Raw genomic sequence first — 26,444 nt, 5'->3', positions numbered from 1 at the left:
CAGACACACTAATATTATACATGTATATAGCTGTGACATATTCCGCAGTGCTGTACAGAGAACACTGAGCCAGTCACATCAGTCTTTGTACACAGGAGCTTACACTCTAATGTCTCCCCACAGTCACACACTATTATTACACATTTATATAGCTCTGACATATACCGCAGCGCTGTACAAGGAAATGACTGACTGGACCTGTTGGGGTTTTTTGTAGAATATAAATGGATGATTCCTGTATGTGTTGAATGAATTTTTCTGTCACTGGGAATTCTATGAACATTCTCAGGATCTTTCGCTGATCTCTTTCAGTTGCCCCGGTGGTGGAGCCAAAGTCTCAGGACATCCGGCAGGCGATGAGGCGCAGTGTGCCGCTGCGGTGCAACATGCTGAAAGGGAGCCCGGTGAAAGTGGCCACCGCCGTCTGGAGGTTCAACGGGAATCTTCTCTCCACTCCCGTCACAGAACCGCAGGAATATTCTGAGTACAACATACCCAGCATGAGCCGAGAGACCAGCGGCAACTACGAATGTACCATCTCCAACGACGTGGGCTCTGATAGCTGCGTCTTCCAGGTGACCGGTGAGTGGGGAGGCTGCGTTGTCTTTCTCCTTACATGATTTTATCTCAGCAGGACTATACTGGCTCCATTAAACTCTTTAGTTTCTTGGCTTCAGTCTAACTTCTCACCCTCATTTGTTAATGTGGTTTTATGGAGCAAAGATTGTTCCTTGCAATATACTAGGCAGGTCATAGACAGGAGATGACAATTGTAACCTTTACATATTTGGCACTAGCACATAGCCCTTAGACCAGTGGTTCTCAACCTGTGTAACCTCAGGACCCACATTTGTCCTTGGTCATTAAGTCGCGACCTAAGTTGCACTGCAATGGAATGCATGGCAGTGTGGGCTGCTGTGCTGTGTGCATTGCTTGTACAGCTCCCATGCGCACCCTGTAGAGGTGTTGGGAGCCAGAATGTGATGTCACTCCAGTCCAGGCACCTCTACAGGACATGCGAGGGAGCTATAAGCAATGCAAGTATGAATGGAGCTCCCTCGCGACCATAGCCCCAGCCCACCTCAAGTCAGCACTCGGTGCCGAGCAGCATATTTTGAATGGCTGCTTGGTGTGAGAACTGACAGTGCTACACTAGGGAGAGGCTGAGGAACCTCTCACCTAGAAAAGTGGAAGGCATGCGGCGACCCACTGAACACAGGCTCACGACCCACTTTTGAGTCATGACCCACCAGTTGAATTTTTCCTGTGGGTAGTTGACCAACCAGTTAGGGTTATGGACATTGCTAGCTCTGGAAGCTCTTCTGTTGGTTCGTCCCCCTCCATTTTGCCTTTTACCATACCATATTTTATTATACAAAATCCTGTATAACAATACTGGTTATGGTGAGTAGGGACTAGAGAAATCAAAAAGCCCTCCAACCAAATGCCCTGAAATGAGGTAAATTCCTTAGTTATGGGATTTTTTTATTTCTTTAGTCCCCTCTCTCCAGAACCCATGTAGGTACACTGTAGGGTTTACTGTCTGGTTGGGTTCCTACTCCATAGAAGCCATGGTTTCCATACACTGCACTGGTGCAGACCAAAATTTCTGAAACAGGAATGCAGTTTGGAATAATTGGCTCTAATATACCAGGCTATATTTGCACTATACACCAGGAGTTCTAAATCTGTATCTGGCTCATAGTATGTAAAGCAATGATTTGTATGGTTCCGCCCATTGTCCTGAAATGAGGAATGATCCTCTTATTTTTTGGATATGTGGTGGAATAAGATATGTGAATGCCTTCTATTCTAAGAAGATCAGGCACTGTTTTGTCTGGGAGGGCCTTTTTGATTCCTTTAGTACCTTCTCACCATAGCCCTTAGAGGTACATGCTAGGGTTTACTGTCTGGTTGGGTCCTACTCCATAGAAGCCATGATTTCCATACACTGATGGTGGTCGAAAAGCCTGAAACAGCTGTATGCAGTTTGGAATAAATGGGCCTATAATAATATTAGTCTATAGCAGCATTTTTCAACCATTTTTCAGTCACCGCAAGAATGCAAACTCCCGAGGCGCCCCAGTCTAGAATGTAAATGTAAAAATGCTACAATCCATACCAGACCCTTATCCCAGATAGGGGTCAGGTATGGATTTTAAGGTAAAACCCCAAGCAAAAAAAAATAAAAATCAGATCAGCATCCTTCTTCATATCAGGGGCTTCCCTTTCACATCAAAGCCCCCTGCACATTAGGTGCCCCCTGTTTTACATCAGAAGCCTCCCTTGGCATCTGAACCTCCATTTTATATTAAGAGCTGCAGCTGTGGCAGCATGGCAGAGGGTGTGAGCAGGTGCAGACCTAGATGGAGAACTACTGTTCTTTTCTAAAGTGATCCTACCCTCTCAGGATTAGCATTATTTATTTTCATGGTGCTGGTACAAATTTTAAGACACCCCTGATGAAGCCAGAAGACACCCCAGGGTCCCACGGCACCCTGGTTGAGAAAGCCTGGTCCATATTTACACTATACACAAGTGCTTCTGGATGTGTATTTGATGGGATGTGAAGGAATGATTTGCATTGCTCCACCTGCCGCCATGACATGAGGAATAATCCTCTTATTTTTATGATATGTGATGGAATGAGACCTGAATATCTTCTGAAGATAAGAAGGTTTTACTGTACTATACAGCAACAAAATGCTCTATGGTTAATGGTGCCCAAATGGTACAATTTCACTACCGACCAAGAGCAAAAGCTGGCCCAAATGGCACAATTTCAATACCAACCAAGAGCAAAAGGTATGTACAAATCAACATATATCAACAAGGGGGCCTTCATCCTATTAATGGTCAAGGTTCCCTTGTTGATATTTATTCATTTGTACATACCTCTTTCTACATTAAACCTACCGTGAAACAAGGACTGTTAAAGGAGAACTATGATAGTTCGAGCCGACCTGTGACAATAATACTGTCACACGTCGGCTCAATAGATCGTGAAGTGAGCGAACACATATCGTCGCTCGCTCACTTCTCGATCATGTCCCTGCAGAGAGCAGTGACTGTCACTCACGGCTCCCTGCAGGGATTCCCCCCTCCCCGCTCCGTCCCTCCATGCTGAGTGGAGGAACTGACATGGGAGGGGGTGGGCACAGCTGGCTCTGCCTCTAGATAGGCAGAGCCAATTGTCACTCACGCAGCTCGGTGGATCTCGACAGTATTGTCGGGATCCGTCGTGGCTACGACAGTCTCAGTATACCGCGAGCTGTGACTCGCAGTATACTGAGCTTTGGGTCATGGGAGGACGCTAGTTTATGTCCCCTCGTGACCATTAGGAGAACTATGGGGTAAAACACTGACCCCCATAGTTCTCCTTTAACCAAAAAATTTCCTTTTATCCATCATCTTCTTGTGAAGTAGTTTCATTCACTGGGGGGTTCCCTTTGCATGTTGGAACCGGGCAGGGTCTTAACGTTGTGCCCCCGGAGCTTTGGGGTATTTACAATTGGCTCCAATGAGGCAGAAAACTTCCTTGTTTAACATTTCTTGGTTAGTGCACAATATCTGCTTTTAAAAATCTGATCTCTGCTTCTTGTCCCAACATAACTGGTTCTTCTTTCCAGGCAAAGCCTTCAGCCCAGAATTCTTCTACGACACCCCAAACCCCATCGAGTCCAACAAGCAGTTTAGGAACTACTCGTATCTGATCCAATGGACACAGAAAGATCCCAGTGCCGTGGATCCAGTGACGAGCTACAGACTGGACTTCAAACCGGTAAGACCTTCATTTGTTGTTGGGCCATCCAAGAAACCCAACAGTTGGCTGACAGTGAATGATGAGACTTGTAATCCCTCAGAGAGTCATCACCTGCCTGTAGCTTAAAGCTAAACTAGAAAAGAGAAATTTAGAATGACAAAGCTTAAAAACAAACAAAATATGAGTTTCAAAGATTCATTCTCAGAAGCTTTGTATTGCAAGAAAAATTTTAAAATGATCAGTAGATCCAGACGCACAGCCATGCAAATGAAGTTATGTGAAAATCTCATTTGTAAAATGAGGCTGGTCCGTTTTTCAAGCCTCATAACCGTACTTGTTGGTCAATGCAGTCGTCCATTACATTAACAGACCGATAAAGCTGTGTGAATCTCTGGACTGGATGGACAGAAATGCTAATACTTGGACAGATAAGACAGCTCCCTTGTACCTCATCTGTGTATTTAGCCATTTGCCTGGAGTTCAGCTTTAACATCACAATACAATTAGTGACACAACAACCGATATGAGACCAATGATCACATCACATACTTGAATGTATTGTTAAGATTTAACTCTTGAGTTTAGTGTCACTTTAACTCTTGGGTAGTTCAGTGTATATGCAGTTGGCGGAAGGAAAGATACCAGAGTGTGGTTGTAAATGGGGTTCATTTGGAACACAGACCAGTCACTAGTGATGTACCACAAGGCTCTGTAGTAGGTTTTGTTCTATTTAATCTGTTGTAAGTGATGTAAAAGGAGATTTGGTGGGCAAGATATTTCTTTTTTTTCTGATGACACAAAAGTGTGCTGTAGGGTTGATATTCCTGGAGGTGTTTGTAACATGGATCATGATGGAATTGCTGGAAGATTGGTCAAAGCAGTAGAAACTGTAATGTATTGTTTGTAAATGCTAAATAATGCATTTAGGGGGGGGATCTTTTGATAAAGTACAATATTGGGGTACAATGTTGGCCAGAAAGACAGACAACTATTTAGGGTTGCTAATTTCATATGAGTGCAAAATGTGTGGTCAGGCAGTAGAGTAAGCGAATAACATTGCGAGGTACATCACTAGAGGGATCACCAGCAGTAGGTCCTGATACCACTATATAGAGTTTTTCTAATGGTGGTGTGCCTCGTGATTTTTTTCATGAAAAAAGTGTGGCTTTGCACGAAAAAGGTTGAAAAACACTGCTCTATATAGATCTTTAGGTATCACTAGAGGGATCACCAGCAGGGGGAAGGAGGTCCTGATTCCTCTATATAGATCTTTAGATATCACTAGATGGATCCCCAGCAGGAGGAAGGAGGTCCTGATTCCTCTATATAGATCTTTATTATCACTAGAGGGATCTCCAGCAGGAGGAAGGAGGTCCTGATTCCTCTATATAGATCTTTAGTTATCACTAGAGGGATCTCCAGCAGGAGGAAGGTGGTCCTGATTCCTCTATATAGATCTTTAGTTCTCACTAGAGGGATCACCAGCAGGCAGAAGGAGGTCCTGATTCCTCTATATAGATCTTTAGTTCTCACTAGAGGGATCCCCAGCAGGAGGAAGGAAGGATTCACCTATATAGATCTTTACTTAGACCTTATTTAGAATACTGGCTCCATTTCCGTAAACCTCACTTACAAAAAGATAATGATAAGAGTAAACAAGTCCAGAGATGGGCAACAAAAATAGTGAAAGCTCTGATGAATAAAACACATTAGGAGGGAATGCAGGAACTTAATATGTAAAGTCTTGAGGAAAGAAGGGTAAGGGGGACATGACTAAAACTTTTATATACAGTCATGGTGAAAATAAGGTTCAGGAGGGCGGTATTTTCTATATGAAAGCGAACATCGGGAATATGGAGACGTGACCTCAAACTAGCAGGAGGAAAGTTCAAAACTAACCTCGGAAAGGTATTTGAGTATTTGAAGCTTGGAGTAGAATTCCAGCAGAGGTAGTAAGACAGTCATCGTGGAAGTGAATTTGAACACACTTGAGACAAGCATACTCAGGCAAAACAAAAAATTGAAAGAGGGTCAAACTCGATGGGCCACTTGGTCTATTTCTGCCATCACCCTTTTATGTTTCAATGAATAATGTCATCGGGTGTTAGAAATCCAAGTTCCAACTGCAAAAGCTTGATGTCAGACTCATGTGGTGGAGTGTAAGACCTTTGGTATGAATACAAACACAGCTTTCTTACAAGTGATCAGCCTTGGCCCATTGTGTGATACACGGCGGGTTTGGCTTTAGCGCTAGGATGCTACAGAACCATTGTACAAGAACAATGCGCTCACTATCAAGGCCATTAGAGGCTCATTACGCTATTGAACAGCTTTCTCTATTGTTCCCTACGATGAACATTAGGAAAAAAATAAATAAGCCCTGTACATTTTTCTTCTCTCATATAACCTACTTTGAAAGGCCGTAGTAAAAAAAAAAGGAAAAAGGTACAGCGAACTGTGTAATGTGTGCTCGCCCGTCACAACTAATACATTCCACTTGACTTAAGATTCAGCATGTGATGGAGACACAAGCATCCGGCTCCGGTGATATTATACAGTGAAAGGTCATCGACTCTTATTTCGAGAAGGTCAGTGAGGAAAGATGGCAGGTCAGTGACCGACAAGGAATTACAAGTCAGGCGGCGCGGCCTTACGTATTGATACACGACGATGAAATTATTGGACAATACCTATAACCATGGCGCTAGTCATTGAACGTCCAGTGATTTTCTGGTTAGACGTGCAGGATAAACATTCGCCAACAGAGTTTATTTGCATGTCTCTCTATTTGGACGTTCTGTTTACGTAAAATATTTTTGTAATCAGTTTCCAAATGTGACAGCAGGCTTCCTGAGTAAGGTAATAGCGGCGTAAGGTAATATCAGCGCATAGTGCAGTTCGGTCCAAGAGCGGGGTTGCCCACCTCTGCACACACTGCTGACTACACATTTGTGAGCAGAGAGCGGAAAATGAGTCTTCAACCTGACCTGCGGCCAAAGAGCCGAACAAAGGCTTGAAACACATGTAATGGAAATGGCCTACCTGCTAAATGTTTGTAACTCTTCCCAGCCAGTTTTATGATTCGCACCCCTTTGCTGCATTGTATAATTCAGGAATAGGAATGGTGTAGCCTGTTGTAGAGGCAGTGGGTGAAACTTCAACGTCACACCTTTAAATGTAAAAAAAAAAAAGGGAGGTTCCTGCTGCCCCTCTACTCCTTACTGCCCCAAGGCCAGGCCTTGGTTGGCCTTGTCGGAAATCCAGCCCTGGGCACATTGCTACCTAGGGCGCAGCCTTGACCATTCACACCCCTTCGCGGGGGGGGGGATTGGGGGTTGCGCCACAGGAGGGGGGGTGCAAGTAGCTGGTCTTGCCGGGGGTGCAAAATAGTCTAGCACCAGCCCTGACACCGACCAATCACGGCAGAACACTGTTACCCAATTGAGTCACACCCAAGATTTCCATTCTTCATTGGAAGTGCCAGGGCTTTGTAGAATTTACTGTCTTTATAGTTTGCCCGGTGTTACATTGTTAGAGGGTTTTTTCTAAACATTGACCCTTTTTTATCCTTTATTTGCACTGGACCTGCTTCCTGATAGTGGCATCAGCATGGCCGTTTATATTTGCCACCAGGGGGGGCATGTGACAAGGTAGCAATGCAGGAGCACTATTGGCAGACTAGAAGTGCCTCAGCAAGGATCTTCATGGCAGGACCACCAGGGATTATTGTAAGAGAATATTATACAAGGGAGACAGTAAGAAGCCTGTAGGGCAGTTGTCAATGCTGATCTCTGCATCATTACTCCATAAGTGTTGAGCATCATGTTATTCCTCCCTTAGGGGCGGGTCCATGATGGCCTGTACTCATAGAAAGCCCCCAGCCTTCTAGGTTGAATAATGGCTAGAAAACCGAGGCCATCTAGTGGCTGAAAAATATTACTACAGGGAGCAGCTCCAGATAGGAGGTGAGAATTGCAGCCTGAACTACTTTTTTTGTTGTTTTTTTCCAACCTCCTGAAAATTAGGTCACAGTTGGGTTTTAAAGATGACTAGAGAATATTCTAAAATTAGCCCCTTGTTTCCAGACAATTATTTTAAACTGTAATCTTACCATAAGATTATATGTGAATTTGGTGTATTTAGGCACATTATTTACCCGTAAAATCCTCCCTTGTGTAGACATCCAAAAGCCTTGGAAATGCTGGGGCCCGCCATTTTGGATGTGATACCCCCAATAGGCTTATAGTTGTCACTCAAGTCACATCCTATAGCAGGGTTAGTCAGCCTTGGCACTGCAGCTGCAGCAAAACTACAAATTCCACCATGCCTCTGCCTCTGGGGTGTCATGCCTCGATGTTGTCAGAGTCTTGCAATGTCTCAACAGCTGGAGTGCTGAGATGTCCTACTCTATAGTATTCTGCTTCACTCCTCTCCCAGCAGCTACATAAAAGGCTGTGTAGGGAGGTGAAGGGAAGGGTGGAGGAGCTTGGCCAACACAGAGAGTAATTAGACACTGCCAGAAGAGAAGGGGACTGTGATGTACAAGGAGGGAGGAGGCTGTGCTAGGGAATTGACTCTTCCCGAAGTGGTCAAATTTCCTAGAAAGGTCAAAGACAAATTGCAAGTCGATACAAAATTATTTATGGAAAGGAAAAATGCTGCAAGTGAGCATTCATGTACTCAATGTTTCTGTGCATTTTTTAAGTTGGTGACAGGGCCTCTTTAAGAACTGTTTAAAGAGGAATGGATAATCTGATTAATGTAAAGCTGGGATTTGCGCTCTTCATTTCAGACCTGCGTTTTGCTTATTTCTGCTTAGTAGTGACATTTCCATTCTAAAGCTGGAGGACTCGATAGACATTAGAGTTTGACCTTTCCTGGAGGTCCTTCATCCAACCCTCACTCAGGAGCTGCCACGTTTTATCAAGCAGCCCAGGTAATACATTAATCACAATGGGATCTCTCGGCAACGCCGAGTGCCTTTAATATCCTTTCTATACGGAGCGCGGCGTGTGTTTGTATCAGAGTGCAGCCAGTCACCGCGCCCTGATTTCATTAAATCCACCTTGAAAAGATAATGGAAGAGATATGGATGGATGTAAAGAGCCTCTTACAAGCGGATACAAAGACTGTGTCATACTCAACACACTGCACGATGGGATCAATAAGCGGCCCGCTCGCCTCGGATCTGCTTTCAGCATGAAAAAGCTTTCTCTTTCAGCAGATAATACACCCTTTAAGGTGGGTCACCGGGGGCAGCCATTATTATACCTCGGATGAGATTCGCAGAGCCAAAGGACAGCTCTGTTAAACACGCGCTGAAGATTATCTTGTACTTACTATGCCCGAGTTGTTATATTGAACGCCGTCAAGAAATTCTGCCTGGACAGTTGTATAGGGAAAGAAGAAGAGCAAAGAAAAGTTAAAGAGGAACGTCAATCAAAGGTCATCAGACTTTTCATTTACACATCAATCTTCCCATAAGATTATATGTGCATAAAATGTATTTAATGCATGTTATTTACCTGTCTACCTTGTGTAGACCAAAAGCCCAGAGACTGCTGCTGGGTGCCATTATCTTGCATGTGATTTGATAGCCCCAGTAGGCTCAGAGCTGTCACTCAAGTGACGCCGTATAGCAGGGATAGGCTATCTTGGAAGTGATGTCAAATGCCCTATCAGACCCTTAAGTGAATCTCTATAGTATTCTCCTTCACTCCTCCCCCGGCAACTACATAAAAGGTTATATAGGTAGATGAGGGGAGGGGCGAATGAGCTAGGCCAGCACAGATAGTAATTAGACACTCCTAGTAGAGTTGAGGGCTATGACGTCCAAAGAGGGAGGGGGCTGCGCCAGGGAATTGATTCTTCTTGCAGTAGTCAATTCACGTTCTAATGCACATTGCAGGTGAATAAAATATTATTTATGGAAAGTACAACACTGCAAGCTGTATAGAGAAAACCGATGATCCCTGCTGAATCACACTGTCAAGCTTAAAGGAGAACTATGACTTAAGGGCAAATAAAAATACCCCTTACCTTGATTGTAGTAGCATCGTTCCTTTTTTCTAAAGTCGCAGCACACCACAGATAAAACCCTCAAAACCTGTAGTAAATGGCCGTCTTCAACCCTGCTCCAAGCTCCTTTCCTCTTAGGGGGCGTTAACATTTGATCCAGCCCGCCCACGGCTTTTTTTTCAAATGATCTCATTGCTGTGGCCGCGCTTCCTCTCATCGTGCACAGCTGTGTTTTGTCAGCTCGTGCACGCTGGCATTTGTGAGCGGGAGGCGGAGTCTGAAGTGAGAAGGCAGCAGCAAGAGACGGACTCAGCCTCCCTGCACATTCAGTGCTCTTTCCCCTCTCTCATCAGCGATCCCCAGTAATTAGGATGTCAGCATAACACAGGGGGAGAGAGAGAGGATAAAGAGCCATCCCTCTCTCCATCATTTACCAGAAATGGGCAAGTCCATATATGGTGAATGATGTCACTGGGTATCCCTGCAGACTGGCAAGCATCCGATCAGCAGGGATCCCCAGTGACATCATTCATCATATATGGACTTGCACATATGTGGTAAATGATGAAGAGAGAGAGAAGGCTCCTTCCCCTCTCTCTCTCTCCCTGCCCTGTGTGACGCTGACATCCTCAATTCACTGGGGATCGCTGATGAGAAAGGGGAAGGAGGCCTCTCTCTCTCTCTTCAGCATTTACTACAAATGGGAAAGTCCATATATGGTAAATGGTGTCACTGGGGATCACTGCAGACTGGCAAGCATTGATCTGCAGGGATCTCCAGTGACATAATTTACCATATATGGACTTTCCCATTTGTAGTAAATGCTGAACAGAGAGAGAGGGCTCCTTCCCCTCTGTCATCAGCGATCCACGATCTTTTTATTATGTCAGTGTCACACAGGGCAGGGAGAGAGAGAGAGGGGGGAAGGAGCCCGGCTGGCACACGGGGGATGTGCAGGTAAGGAGAGTAATATATTCGTGGACGTGCAGCAGCTCTCAAGAATCACTGTCAGTCACAGTGAGGAAGATCAGTGGGGAGGATCCCGTCAGACACGTCGGGATGTCTCCTCATTGCGGCGCATAGCCCCGCCCACCACCTTAAATAAGGGTTTACAGCCTTACTGTGCATTTTGGCTAATTAGAGTAAATTACATAATTTACTTATTTAGCCTAAGGAATGCACTAATCAAGAAAAGATAGAACCCCATAGTTCTCCTTTAAAACCTTTCTTAATCAACATATAAATTGTGCTTTATACGTAAGTCTGCATTTATATAGCACACAAATATATAGTGGAAACACCAGATATACGTATAATACATATATACTGTATATATTTGTTGTAGTAATAAGGAACATGTGGAACATTTAGCTTTTTGTGTTGAGGTTAACTAGAGTTCACGTAGGACATTTAACTTTGTATCAATGTTAACTAGAGTTCATGTACAACACTTAGGTCTAATGGGTTGAGGTAACAACAGTTTAAACATAAAATCATGAACATGTTCCTTGACCTTGGTTTAATGAACAGCTGTCCGCTAATTTTGATATGAGGGAGTCTTATCAAGACAAGAAGACCTATCTAATGATCCTGGCCCAATTAAATATGAGTACAGATGTCATTATTATCTGATTTATGGAGATAATTCAAGGTAACACAGATGGTTCTACTGTTCAAAACCCTATAAAAGGGGCCTGTGAGCCCATATTATTTGATGTGCCTGAGTTGCTGCGTGTTCCTGGCTGGCCAGCTGAATAAACTTACTTCTTGAAGCTATCCCTCCTGAGTGGTTGCCAATCAATTTAACATTTGGGGAGATTTCCACTTCACAAAGTGCAGAAACTAAAGTGATTTGTGCATTTGTTTTGTTTTTTGTTTTTTTGCAATATGCTGCCTTGCAAAAAGAAGAAAAAAATATCAGCTTTTGCTGCAATACTAACCTTATCCCCGGTGCTGTTCCCCACAGACGTACTGCTCGAAGGTCCAGCACTGTTCATCTTCCAGGTTAAATGATGGCCAGCACCATCTATCCCACTTCCTGTGGGCCCAGGCTGTCATGGAACCCCTGCCGCCCTAAGGATGTGTTAGCAAATTTGCAAAAACTTTTGTGCCGCCCATGCTGGGGGGGCTGCACTTGAGGCTCTCTATATTGGTCCCCTACAGCTCTACCACAGGATATGCTTTCCTTTTATGCGCCCATTTAAAGAGCAATGACATGATATTGAAGAGAGGGGTTACCCATTGGGAAAAGTTGTTAACCGTCAAGTCCCCTTTTTTTTTTAGAGGATTATATCAAATCTATACTCTAATGTATCCCATTGCATCACTTTTCACCAATCTGACTACACACAAGCTAAGATCTGATTGACTGCAGCGAACATTGTGAATAATAATTGTATTTCCTTAATGATAATTGTATGATGCGTCATTAAGCTGAATTCTTTCGATATATAGAATAATCGCCAGACGAAACCAGATTACCATTAGACTGGCATGTTCCCGGCGGGTATTTAACCCTGCCGATGACTGCTCATTAACACGTCGCTCTAATTGAAACGTTTTAGAGTTTTGTTGCCTCATTAGTCCCGTGTTTGAAGACGCCGCCATCTGTGAGAGTGAGGATCTGTATCACACAGGAAAAGGCGAGGCGGACATTGCCACCTTAACAGTTTACAAAACACATGACTGCGAGATGGAAGGGAACCAAGATTAGCCGCGGTTATGTAGGATTCATTCCTTCGAGAGCGTTGCAAAACAAATTAAGATTTTTTTGTTTCTTCTAATGAGAAATAGAGCTCACTGACCATTGGATTTTTATAAATATATATGGTGGCTTTTTTTTAAGGACTTCAACTAAAGTCATCTCATATTCCTACTTCTTTGTGGTTAGTGATTCAGAAAATATTGAAATAACAGGATCAATCTGACATCCCGGTGTTGTATCGAATTCTCCAACTCGTCGAGACCTCCAACTCCCGTCAGTGCGAAGTATCAAGAAAAGTATCAAGCTCTACAATCTGCAGCAGTGCGCCTGCGCGGGCACCCGGTGCCATAAGCACCGACAGAAATTGGAGAACAGAGATCATAATATTCCCCCTGACAATGCCTTCATCTGCCACCATCTTTGTCCAGGCATCATCCAAGGTCCGTATCTACCTCCTGGACTGAGATGTTGGCTCAGAGATGACACAATCCTAGTGCTTGTGCAGTTCTTTTACAAATGTCTGACACCGATCAGCCTGTGCAGCAGCCTCTCACCTTGTGATTGTTACAAAGTTACAATGTTGCAGTTTGATTCCTGCTTCCTCCTGCCTGCAGCAGATGACACCATCATCTCAGCCTAGGCAAAGTCACTGCCGAGGCTCAAAGGTGGCTTTTTAATGATAAAAGGCAGACCCTGTATTGCAGTGGTTCTCAACCTTTCTAGTGCCGGGGACCCCATGGTAACATTTGCCAAGTTGTGGTGACCCCCAACGGTAAAATCTAGGGATGACGCGGCTGCTGCAGCGACATCTGGCGGCGTGGCGGGAGAACTGACACTGCTGCGCTAGGAGAGGGCTGAGGAGGACTCTCACCTAGCACAGCAGAAATCACACAGCGACCCACAGGTTAAGAACCACTGGCGTACGCCGTCAGAATAAAATAAAAAACCACCATAGGAATGCATAGCTAGATTCCTATTGGCTATTTAACTTTGCAATAGCCAATAGCAAACTAGCTATTACACCCGCCCTCGGCTGCTGTCAATCACTAGAAGAGGACCTAATGGAGAACTTCAGGTCCCCCTCTGCTGATTGGCAGCAGCAGAGGGCGGGTGCAATAGCTAGTTTGCTATTGCAAAGTAAAATAGCCAATAGGAATATAGCTATGCATTCCTAGGGTGGGGGGTTTTTCTGACTTACGGCGGCTGGCGGCCCCCGATGTCAGAAAGGTTTACTCTGCTCGAGTAAACCTTTCCAGGAGAAAGTGTTTCTCTCCCGGGCGGCCGGGAGCCACTATCTAATAACCGGAGACTCCTGGGCGACCCCTGGCAAATCGTCATTCGACCCCGGACGGGGTTGCGACCCACAGGTTGAGAACCGGTGCTGTAGGGGATAAATGATACTGTTGCCTGATACTGTGACATTTCAGAAACGTATATATGCAAACTTAAAGAGTTACTGACAGCTCCACTTTTAGTAAACTCTTTTTTTTTTTAAGAAGTGTTCAAAGGAGCCATACCTACTAATTAAGCTCTATGCATAAATAAGGGGTTCTCCTGAGTTTTAGAGAACTCTGGGTAAAGAAAAAATGTACCCCATACTGCAAGGTTTGAGTGCTTATTTTGTCTCGGGGGGGCTCAAATAAAGCCAATATACTTACAGGATCCTCAGTCCCGCCCCGCTAACCTCTCACCCCCTCCGCTCCGGCTGTGCGATGTGTGATTCCTCGCGTCTAATGCAAGTCAGTGGACCTGCATCAGGTGTGATGATGTCAGCGGTCCTTAGACCTCCAGAGCTTGGGGGAGAAGAGGCCATCTGGACTGGTCCAGCAGGCCAGCGGGACCGAGAATCACGTGAATGTATCTGCTTTTTTTTAGCTCCCTAGACAATACGAGCAGTTAACCCTTGCAGCGCGGAGGTAGCCCCACTGCAAGAAAAAGTTTTTAAACTCGGAGTTCTTTAAATACTCATTCCTATTTCCTCTAAAATGCAGAGAATATAAAATAATTATAGTAGGACAATACCACCCAAAGAAAGTCTTATGTGTCCTAAAATTCCTTCCTTCCTGTCTTCCTTCCTTACACAGCTCTTCCTATAGACCCCAATTATTTCTGACTTACAAACAACGGGCCTTCTACAGAAACAAGGTTTAAACTGTAAAATGACTTTGATTGGAATCTATTGATTTTGTCCTTTCTCGCCTGAGGCTGTTATGCTGTAGGAGTGTGTTAAAGAGAAGGTGGTGGAGCCTTCGAATATCTGACACAGAGCTGCAAATTAAATACACCTTCTGCAAAAGTTTCAGGCTTATGTAATTTGTAATTGAGGAAGCCAGCATGAGTTTAATGACCCCTTGCCAGCTGTAGAGTGGAGCCTGCCCGAGCTTTTGCTGAATGAGTAATATGGAGCACAAAGCCTTGAGTCCAGGTGAGCTATGACACAGAGGCTTGGGTTGTTTATTAAGTGTAAATATGTAAGAAACAGTAAGGGTTGCGAGGTTCATCCTTCAGGGGCCAGAAATATTTGGAGAATTGAGACTAGGAGACTTGGGGGGGGGGGGGGGGGGGAGATCACACGAATAATCTGAAAATGCTATACAGTGTGGATGTGAGGCTTCCAAATGAGCAGGACAGCAATTACAGATGCCAGTATAGACAGACAGACAGACATATTTTGGGATGGAAAGGATATTTATCCCTTTGATCTTCCAGCCAAGTCCAGATTTCAATTCTCATTTTTTTTCATTTTGTGAAGGGGGAGGATTTTTCAACCCCCATATATGAAGTAGTGGTAAATTTAGGGATGTACTGACTTTTTCCATGTGATAATTCTTCAGTTTTAATTCGATTATGATAATAAATACACCATATCATGGGGCTTTCGGACATGGACAAATGTTACTGGGCGTGTCATTTTAACAGATTAGTAGACTGGCGCATACACGGCTCTCAAATAGACACGGAGCTCATTAAATAGGCCATGTCCGTTATCCCCCTGCACTCCTCTCCTTGGATCTCATCCAAATTTCTTCAGCCCTCGATATCCCAACACCCATTGATTGGCCCAACTCTACACATATGCAAAATGGCATGTATGAGTCTTCACCTGACCACCTCTTCGGGCCCCCTCATACCTATTAGGAACAACCCAGATATCCCACCGGGACTCGCCTCTTCATTTCTTGAGGGTGCAACCTCAATAGACTTTTTGATTGGCATAGGCTCTTTTAAAGATAGGCAGACCCTTTTGGACACTTCTTTAATAATTACCCCTTTGGTCCTATTTGCAAGTATGCCATTTCCTTAATAATCTGACTACTCATCATCCATACAGTAGGGATCTCACCCTGATAGAATACATCTGCTCCTCGAAGTCCCCATAAAGACACCTGATGTCGGCTGTTTAACAGCTTCTCTTGACACCCATCAACCCATCACCGGACTGCTTGAAGGTGCTCTGGGAAGGGAATTAAGGTATCCAGTTTTCAGACCAAGAATGGGAAAATAAATACACCAAATGTTTTCATATGTCATTAGTTTGAGTATATCACATTTCTCTGTACGTGCTGTTTAAATGAAGACCTAATATTTGCTTGTTCAAATATCTTTAAAAAGCCAAATGTTTCCTTGGGGAGTACTTCCTTACCATATAACTCTGCTTTGCTTTCCGTGGCAAAATGGACGATGTAAAAAACAATCATCGAAATGTTAAAATTCACTTCTCAGCAGAGGATTAATTTTTACACCAGGGAACGTCTCAATCTCCAATAAAAACAATTTCTGTAAGGAGTCAATCTGTGCCACAAAATGGATTTCCCCCCACCAGCCAACATATTACTATTTTGGTAATGACTCTGCTCAGTAAATAATGGGCACTTATTTGTGTCACATAGGAAAATATTAACGAAATATTGCTCATAAAACTTTGTACGCTACAAGACAAAGGAGTGTACTTCTCTTCCGGCAATATCACTACAACTAAGACTCACATAAAGAATTGAACAACTTGTTCTACGGCCATGTAAGGAAATTTACCAAATTCAAAGTAAGCAAATGAAGAAAAAACACTCAAAGGATGAATACACTTGAAGTGCACATATCTTTCTTAGAACCACCTTTCTTCTGTTCATATTTTTGCAGCATAGAAACTTGTTGAAACTGTCCTAGATATGAAAGCCAAAGTTTTATGCAAACCTTGACCTTTTCTGCAAAAGTCAAGCTTGACTTCATCCATTCCAGCCTCCCTACTAGTCACTAAGATGGAAGGGTGGAGGATAAGACTTAGACTTCTTAGACTAAAGTCTTAGTTTAAGACCACCTTAGACTTCTAAGGGTGGAGCCAAGCTCGACTTTTACAGGAAAAGGGAAAATCTCTCTTAAGGCTGGCCATACACCAATCAGTTTTTTTCGTTCAACCCGGCACCTGTCAGAATACCCGATCAGAGCGGCCAGCTCATTGGCTGCTGGCTCTAAATGTACGAAGATTTTCCAGCTGGCTCCTTTGATCAGCTGATTGAGGAATGCTGGCTGAAAGGGAGCTGACAGCCCCACACTCTGTGCGATTTTCGGCCAGTACATTAAAAACCGCCCAGTGTATGGCACCTTTTCGGACATCACCGCACTTGCACTCCATTCAGTCCCTCTGCCGGATGGTAGGCGGGACATATATGATCTCCATTCGCGCATCCTGTCAAAGGATCTAAATGGATGACATGGATGTGCAGGAGGAACCATGCACAGCCATGCCGAATTAATATATACCTTAATATATAAACCTTGGGGAATCAGGTCTTACTTTCACCTACCCCCTAAAAACTTCAAACCAGTTTCAATGCCTTCCATCCCTCCCCGACTCTTTCACTGTATTTTTACGCTCTTTGCACCTATAGACTACAGTTATACACTTGTGTAAAATATGTACAATTATCATGTGGTGCCCTGTGCTGCAAATAAAACAAATTGTCATCTATGGTTTCATTTTAGGCAAACGTGAAGGGTATAAGCACTGCAACCGTGGAGGTGAGGAATATGAAGAAGGGAGCCCTCCACAGGTACCTGCTCCAGGATCTCAAGATTCCCCTGAACTACGAGATCAAGATTACGCCAATCACCATCTTCGGACTTGGAGACCCCGCCACGCGCATCATCCGATACACAGAGCGTAGGTACCATAGTGCCACTCCTTACTGTTGTTTTGTTGTTGTGCATATTGTGCACTTTTCGTCCTTGTACTAAATCCTCTCTTCTCATATGCAAGAAGCTCTCAGGCACTTTCGTTGACCACAGGTGCCTCAATATGGTGACATAAATCTGTGTTGGGATTAAAGGGTCATGTCACATAAAACTGATTGGACAACAATTCAACCAATTTGTGCTCACGTCTTCAAAGCTTTTATGGTTACATAATGGTGGGCGCCACAATTCCTACCTGGCCAAGTATCTACATCAGTCTTCAAATGAATCCCTGTGTAGAGATCCCTTGGATGGTTGGCCCAGGCTATACTTTGAGCCATGGCTTCTGCTCAAATAGATATTTAGCCTCATCCCCATCTGGTACTGAACTCAACTCCCTGTCATTCATCTGTCAAATGGCAGAGCCTCCACTGCCCAATGATGATCTGAATGAGAGGAGGTGGGGAGTTGCCTGTGTCTAGGATCCAAGGGGCTCCACAGGAACCAGAGGATCATTCGAAAGACTAACACAATCACTTGCACGCTGATCTACAGCTTGTTTTAGGAGATAGAATAGGTGTTAAAAGAGAACTATGGGCCAACCTTTTTTGGCCATAGTTCTCTGTAAGATCACAGGAGGACATATACTAATGTCCTCCTGTGACCCAAAACTCAGCATATAGTGGGCTATTCAGTGTCACACATATGCTCTAATTATGGGGAGTGTATTTCACTCTCCCCATAATTCTGCTTTGAATGTTAAGGCAGAGATTAAGGTAGGGCAGGATTAAGTGGTATGGTGTATTACAGTGTAAGGAATACATTAGAGGTTAGAAAAATACTGTGCAAATACACTATGTGCTCTACCCTGCATCAGTAGACTCGCACTAAAAACTACCAGCGCTAGACTCCTGGTGCCCAGAACAAATGCATCACTTCTGCCCTACTGCATGCACTTACTTGAATGGATCATTAGGAGATGGTGTCTTACGTGGATGATTTTGCAATGCCCAATAAAGGGCACCTACATCATGACATAATGGTACACCTAATAAGCTGTACATGGTGTCATGAGTTATAACTATTTTCACCTGGTCCTGGGGATTGATGGGTGACTTGCACTTTCATGACATTTGAAAGATACCTGTCCAAAACCGATACCTTTTTATTGCTGCTGAAATCCAGCATGTGAAATGGATCATCCACTAAATGGGCCATGGACTCATCACTTTCTGTAATGGGACCCAAATTATGTTCTTTATGGTTCTAGATTGGTTGTGCTTACTAAGCAGGGATCCTCGACTTGTCTGACTTTAGAACTCTAGTCCACCCTCTGTCACTCCGCTACCCAATGAGTCCCCTCATTAGCACATGACTAGAACTTGTCTATTTCAGGGACAGTTTGTGTCATGGACTCATCACTTCCAGTAAAGGGACCCAGATTGTCTTCTGTATGGCTCCACACTGGCTATACTAACTAAGCAGGGAGCCTCAACTTGTCTGACTTTAGAGCTCTGGTCCACCCTCTGTCATCCAGCTATCCAATGAGGTGCCTCATTAGCACATCACTAGAACTGGTAGAGATTTAGGAGGTTATTCACTAAAGGGTGAAGAGTTTGGAGAAGGCAGGAGAAGTGAACAGTCTAGGCCAAAATAGATGAATTCTCCAATTCATCTCACTTTCCAGTTCAGCTATGTTGTCCTAGATTGTTCACTTCTCCTGCCTTCGCCAAACTCTTCACCCTTTTGTGAATAGCCCCCTTAATGTCTATTTCAGGGACAGTTTGGGCCATGGACTCATCACTTCCTGTAACGGGACCCAAATTATCTTCTTTATGGCTCTAGATTGACTGTGACCACTAAGCAGGGAGCCCTTAACTTGTCTGACTTTAGAAACTCTGATCCACCCTTTGACATCCCATTATCCAATGAGGTGACTCATTAGCACATCACTAAAACTAGAGATTTAATGTCTATTTCATGGACCGTTTGGGCCATAGACTCATCACTTCAATTCATCACGACTTATCACTCCTGGAGTTGTCTGACTTTAGAACTCTGTCATACTGCTATCCAATGAAGGCCCATAATTCAAAGAACTGAAATCCAATGATGGAAAGGGCCAGGCCAGGGACAGCCAGGCTGGGGAGGATAGTGCTAGATGATTTTGGACTTCCCCAATCAGGAAATGAGGTGGGCTCTACCTGACTTGCTGCAGCTTCTAGTGCAATGAATTCAGAGTAAGCAATTTCAGTACAGGAGAGGAACCTGTACAACTGTGCAAGACTGAGGGTGGCAGTACGCCGCAGCTGATTATCCTGGGTATGGAAATACGCCCGCAATTTACGCTCTATGGCCTCATGTGCCCATGTGCATGAGGTCTTAGTCTTGTAACCTTTACAAATACTAAGTAAGTTTAAGCTTAATGCCAGAAAATGCATGCACTGGGGCATAATATAACTGCAACAACAGTTATCACTGATATAAAATGAACCGAGTACCGGGAGTAACAAAAATATGATCTTTTTATTGGAAAATGCAGAGGAGTGGAGGAACCAAAATACGGAGCACTCAGGATCATGTCACAGCTTCGGTCTTATAAAGGCCTGACCCCGGGTAGGCCGCCTTTGGGGCCTTGGCTGTTGTGGAATTGTTAGGTAGACCCGGCCTTGTAGTATCCTTCTCTATATGTAAACATGTCAAATCCCATAACTTTCCATTGGCTGACGTGGAGAGATTGCGGTCTAATATTTTCACCGCATTCCTGCTCCTTTTCCGAGTCGTTTCCCATCGATGTCTCCTGTGAGGGGACTTGGCTGGGCGGACGGCCTCAGACCAGTGACGCGTAATGCCTGAGAGATGGGGAGAGAGCATGTGTGCGGACTGGCCCCTCAGCCCACCTTATACTCCCTCTGAATCATGGCGTTGTGAATAATTGATACCTCTAAAATTAACCCCTTCCGGCCCTGATATATGCCCAGGGTTTGTTTACAGCCTTTGATAACCCAAGTGTTATGTCCGAGTAGATCAGAAATAAAATATTCATATATAGACACCAATAAAATGAAGAAAATGATCTCAACTGAGTAAAGAAAATCATTGTGAGGAGAAGTAAAAGCGTCATTTATATGACCAGACTAAAGTCAGAGCCCCGAAGGAGCTTACACTCTAATGTCCCCACACAGTTATAGACTATTATTATTATTATACATTCATATAGCTCTGACATATTCCGTAGTGCTGTACAGAGAACACTGAGACAATCACATGAATCTCTACCCCAGAGTAGCTTACACTCTAATGTCCCCCCACAGTCACACACTGTTATTATACATTTAAATAGCTCTGACATACTCCGTGGCGCTGTACAGAGAACACTGAGCCAGTCACATCAGTCTCTGCACCATAGGAGCTTACACTCTAATGTCCCCCCACAGTCACATCAGTCTCTGCACCATAGGAGCTTACACTCTAATGTCCCCCCACAGTCACACACTATTATTATACATTTATATATCTCTGACATATTCTGTGGCGTTGTACAGAGAACGCTGATCTGGTCACATCAGTCTCTGCACCATAGGAGCTTACACTCTAATGTCCCCCCACAGTCACACACTGTTATTATACATTTAAATAGCTCTGACATACTCCGTGGCGCTGTACAGAGAACACTGAGCCAGTCACATCAGTCTCTGCACTGCAGAAGCTTACACTCTAAAGTCCTCCCACAGTCACACACTATTATTATATGATTATATATCTCTTGACATATTCCACAGTGCTGTACAAGGAAAACTGAGCCATTAACATCCATCTTTGCACCAGTGGAGCTTACACTCTAATGTCCCTAGCATTAGGGACACTTTTGAGCTGAAGCTGACAACTGTACCATTTGTTATTGAATTCTTGTCCTGAAACAGCTGTACCGCACAAACATGAGGACACAAAACCTCCTGGTGGGTGTTGAAGCCAAGACGCCAGTGGTATTGCATGCTTGCCATGAACCTAAACTGTGAATATAATCAGAATTAATGAGAGATGGCCTTCAGTGGAGTGTTTTACATCATGCGTGAATGTTTTAGACTTTTCGGATACTGGTTGCTATGGTAACCGTGGAGAGTTTGATGAAGAAGCTGCCCATCTTTGTTTTCAAACAAGCGACCCTGGGTGAGATCCTGGTGTTTTTCCCTCCCCATTTCACACCGGTATATAATCTGCACCCGGCCCTGCGCGGCCTAGCGGTGAGGAAGCCTAGCCTGCCAATGTTCGCAGCTTTCTCCATGTTAATGCAGATTTAGTGCCTGCATTACCCATCCAAGGAGAGACAGAAATCTCCTCTCTCAGCACCGGGCTGTCCAAGGCCTGTTTGTTTCTTATCACAGGACAATAAAATCTTTTTTATGTCTCTCATATTGCCGAGGCTTGGCAGTGCTCCGTTAGATTTAGGTCTTTCCTCGTGACTCTCGGCCTGCAGTCCCAGCACTTTTATGTCCCCGCCGTGACCCTGCAAAAGTTATTTTGGGGCAGAGAAGTATTTGGAATAAGGACCGTGTCTCAAGGGCTTGTCTCAGAGATTCCTCTCTGCTGCAGACCTCTTTTGTAGCAGATCACTGTAGTCATTGGCGATTTGTGGCTAGGAAGGAACTTGTCGCGGCCCTGGGGTAAAGTGGCGCTAACCCGCTAGGTCGGCGTGCTCTGCTACAAATCGTAGAAAGCCATAGAAGTGAACGCAGAGAGATTGTTAATGGCGAGCACAAAATGCTGCTCAAACTGGGATTAAAATTAGTAATTTAGCAACTCTATAAAAAATGGACCAACACGAATAAATAGCCAGTCTCACATGGCCTTAAAGTGGAACTTCAACCTGCTATCCTTTACAGCCAAGGAAGGCGCCATCTTGGCCTCTTTTTGGATTGCAGTTGCCATGGTGCTGCACATGTGATCAGCTACAGCCATTTGAGGGTTTGAAAGTTCAGTTGAGAACTGAAATAAGCCCACTGGCAACCTTGACAATTGGCATGCCTTGAAAGTAACTGTTTTGGGAGATCAGGGAATTGGTGGGTCTAGTTCCACTTTAAGTATTCAGTATAACCTTTTGAACTATGGACAGTCCCTCCGACACACAGATATACCATGTATGAAGAATCACATGACCCACCGGCAGCACATGTCAAACCCCCCACCCCAATGAAGAATCACATGACCGCCGGCAGCACATGTGAAACCCTAAACGCCCAATGACACACAAACATCCCTCCTCACACTGGCATGCTACCTACTGAGCCACCTCACCGGCAGAAATGGGGATTGTTGATAATTTTATTAATAAGATACAGATAATAAGATTGTTTGTTTGTTTTTTTCACAAAAAAGATGGTAACCTTAGATGGGCTTGGCATGCACATGGGTGCGGGATGGGGGAATGTATGGGTTAGATGTTGGAGAAATTGGGTGCTGGACGAGATACACATTCTACAAAGTAACTAGATAGTTAATACAAAATATTTACACAATACAAACAAGTCGCAATAAATACACATTTTATGTTTGATTTTTTGTCGGCAGCTTAAAATCTTTTCCTCTGATCATTTCTTATTTCAAATTTCTTTCCAATTTTCTGATACGAAACATGTTATAATTAATATTTTCTCTATTGTTATTATTGTCAACGTCTTTTCTTTTCTTTAGTTCTATAACTGCAAACAAATACTAAAGCATATATCATATTATCTTCCAGCTATCAATTACCCAAACCCAACCGGTAAGTATTGCACCAGTGTAGCTAACCATCACCGTTAGTCACTGCCATCCCTATTCTAAAAAGTATTTAGCGATCAGACTGCCATCACCTTCAATACCTTCATCCTCCGCAATCTGCATTCCATTATCTGTCTAATGGAATCAATGTCTATCACATCTAGTCAATGCCATCACCTCCATCCACTGCCATCTGCCTTCCATATTGTATTTAGTGTACCCAACTGCCATCACCTCCATCCACTGCCATCTGCCTTCCATATTGTATCTACAGGGCTATTCACTAAAGGGAGAAGAGTTTGGAGAAGGCAGGAGAAGTGATCAATCTAGGACAACATAGCTGAACTGGAAAGTGAGCTGAATTGGAGAATTTTTTCCTAATCAGCTATTTTGTCCTAGATTGTCCACTTCTCCTGCCTTCCCCAAACTCTTCATCCTTTAGCCCTCATTCACACGACTAACAGCCGGCCCGTACAGATCCGTGCTGCTTGCTCGGATCCTGTTTGCGTCCGAGCAGGGACACCCACACGGACGTGCAGTTCGGGTGAGCGTACGGCCGCTTACTCCCACAGAGAAGAACAGACTGTACAGGCCGGCTGTTAGTCATGTGAATGAGGGCTTAGTGAATAAACCCGCTAGTGTGCCAAGCTGCCATCTCTATCCGCCACCTTCTCCCTTCCATATACTCTATATCTAGTGTACCCAACTGTGATCACCTCCATCGGTTGCTATCTCCCTTCCCTGTTGTATGTATTGTACCCAACTATCATCACCTCCATCCACTGCCTTCCCTATCTAGTGTACTCAACTATCATCACCTCCATTCACTGCCTTCTGCCTTCCCTATCTAGTGTACTAAACTTTCATCACCTCCATTCACTGCCTTCTGCCTTCCCTATCTAGTGTACTAAACTTCCATCACCTCCATCCACTGCCTTCTGCCTTCCCTATCTAGTGTACTCAACTATCATCACCTCCATTCACTGCCTTCCCTATTTTATCTAGGTTACCCAACTTGCATCACCTCCATCCACTGCCATTTATGTTCCTTTTAGTATCTAGTGTACCCAACGGCCATCACCTCCATCCACTGCCATTTCGGTTACTTATTAGGGTCAACTCACAAGGAAGCTTATGCTATGTTTGGCGATTCCTGTGGCAAGACCCTATGGATATTTGTTGCAGGAATCCCAAGTGTTTTTTTTTTCAAGTTAATGACAAGGTGAGAGTGGCCATTACCTCCATCCACCACCATCTCCCTTCCCCATTGTATCTAGGGTACCCAGATGCCATCACCTCCATCCACTGACATTTCTGTTCCTCACTGTATCTAATGTGCCCAACTGCCATCACTTCCATCCACTGCCATCTGCCTTCCATCCACTTTAATTTCCTTTCACAATTGTATCTATGGTACACAACTACTTTAACCTCCAGCCACTGCCCTCTGCTATCCCCATTGTATCTAGTGTGCCAAACTGCCATTACCTCCTTCCAACACCATCTCCTTTCCCTATTATATTTATGGTACCCGCCTGCCATCACCTCAGTCCACTGCCATTTCTGCTCCTTATTGTAGCTGGTGTACCCAACTGTCATCATCTCCATCCACTGCCTTTTCTGTTCCTTATTAGGCCCAATTCCCACGGGGGCTTATGCTGCGTTCGGGGATTTCTATGGATTCTTGCTACAGAAAATGTTGGTTATATGTTTAGATGAAGCACTGAGATCCTGAGGAATGCTGAATTACATTTTACTTAGAAGAATATTACATCTGAATACAGCATTGTGCAGGAAATAACAGCATATGCTGCCGTATTTTCAACAGGAATCCCAGGTGTGCCTATTCAATTTAATGACTTGAGGGTATACCATTACCTGTGGTTTGGGATAGATGATCTATCCTGTGTCCAGGGACATTCATCTGTCCCGAACCGCATGCAAATCGTACCAAGTACAATTACATGTGACCATGTACAATTACATGTGGAATACCTCAGCTCCTCCAGTTATGCCAATATCATCTAGTAAAGCTGTCTCACACTGTAAATGAAAACTGATGAAAAAACACCTAAGCAGGGATTACTTTCAAGGAAAATGGCAAAATAATAACAACTATTATATCCAGACATATAAGCAGCTGGATTTAAATCCAAACCTTGACAGGTTAAGCTTAGTCTTAGTCTAAGAGCTCCAACTGCAATAAAATATAAGTGGTTTAGGAGGTGAGAGGCGGCAGGGCAAAATCCAGCCTCTCTGCAAATATAACAACCAAAATTCCAGAAATATTAAACACAAGAAGGAGATTTCCTCATATAACTGTAGTATCCCATAGCATCCAATCAGAATTCACTGCTGAAGCCAGACCAGTAAAAGGTGGATTCTGATTGATCGCCATGGGTTCCCGCACTCACGAATAAACTCTTTAGAATTAAATCCCTCATTTGCTGTATGATCTGCCGTGTGTTATTTAATTTTTTATTGTATTGCAAACTAATTTGAGGTTTTGAGATGATGTGAAGGGAAACGAAGCTGAACTACAACAATGCTTTTTAAAACAATGAGTGGCAGAAACATTGAAATGTAACTTGTGCACATGCCACAACTAATTATATATCGGTGAAATGTCAGGAGCCGTGTAGGGGTGATGAGCAGAAATGCTGCCATTTAATAGTAAATCACATTATTGATTTTATGGTGTCTTGGGGGATGTGTGGGAAGAAAACACCTTTTCTGAAATGCACATTTTCTATTTGATCCACAAATTCTAAATATTTCACACTTTCCGTCTTTCATCTATTTTTAATCTTGACACAAAAGCAGCACAGTCTGTAGCTCTGTAATGGTAGTTTCCTCTCCGTGTCGAATGCCACATCTATACCGATGACATTCATTACTTCACAACTTCACAGGGTGTGTGGAAGTCGGCACTAGAGACACAGAACAGGGTAAAGGCAACTAAAGGGCAACGCTATTCAGTTATAAACACTTAAGATACATATACGCTATATGGCCAAATGTTTGTAGACA

General features: G+C 43.9%; 1 protein-coding gene across 4 annotated transcripts in view; it reads left to right on the top strand.

The window, feature by feature from the left end:
- MDGA1 (MAM domain containing glycosylphosphatidylinositol anchor 1) overlaps window positions 1-26,444 on the top strand; it is a 235,469-nt gene that overhangs the window by 164,093 nt on the left and 44,932 nt on the right. For all 4 annotated transcript variants that reach the window (XM_018563338.1, XM_018563337.1, XM_018563336.1 and 1 more), the window contains 4 exons: window positions 313-582; window positions 3,630-3,781; window positions 17,466-17,643; window positions 23,395-23,418. In XM_018563338.1, coding sequence (XP_018418840.1) covers window positions 313-582; window positions 3,630-3,781; window positions 17,466-17,643; window positions 23,395-23,418 — 624 coding nt within the window. The remainder of the gene's footprint in view (window positions 1-312; window positions 583-3,629; window positions 3,782-17,465; window positions 17,644-23,394; window positions 23,419-26,444) is intronic.

Source organism: Nanorana parkeri, unplaced genomic scaffold, assembly GCF_000935625.1.
Source record: "Nanorana parkeri isolate BGI_ZX_2015 unplaced genomic scaffold, ASM93562v1 scaffold655, whole genome shotgun sequence".
In the NCBI taxonomy this organism is placed as follows: Eukaryota; Metazoa; Chordata; class Amphibia; order Anura; family Dicroglossidae; genus Nanorana; species Nanorana parkeri.
This window is presented reverse-complemented; position numbering and strand designations above follow the sequence as displayed.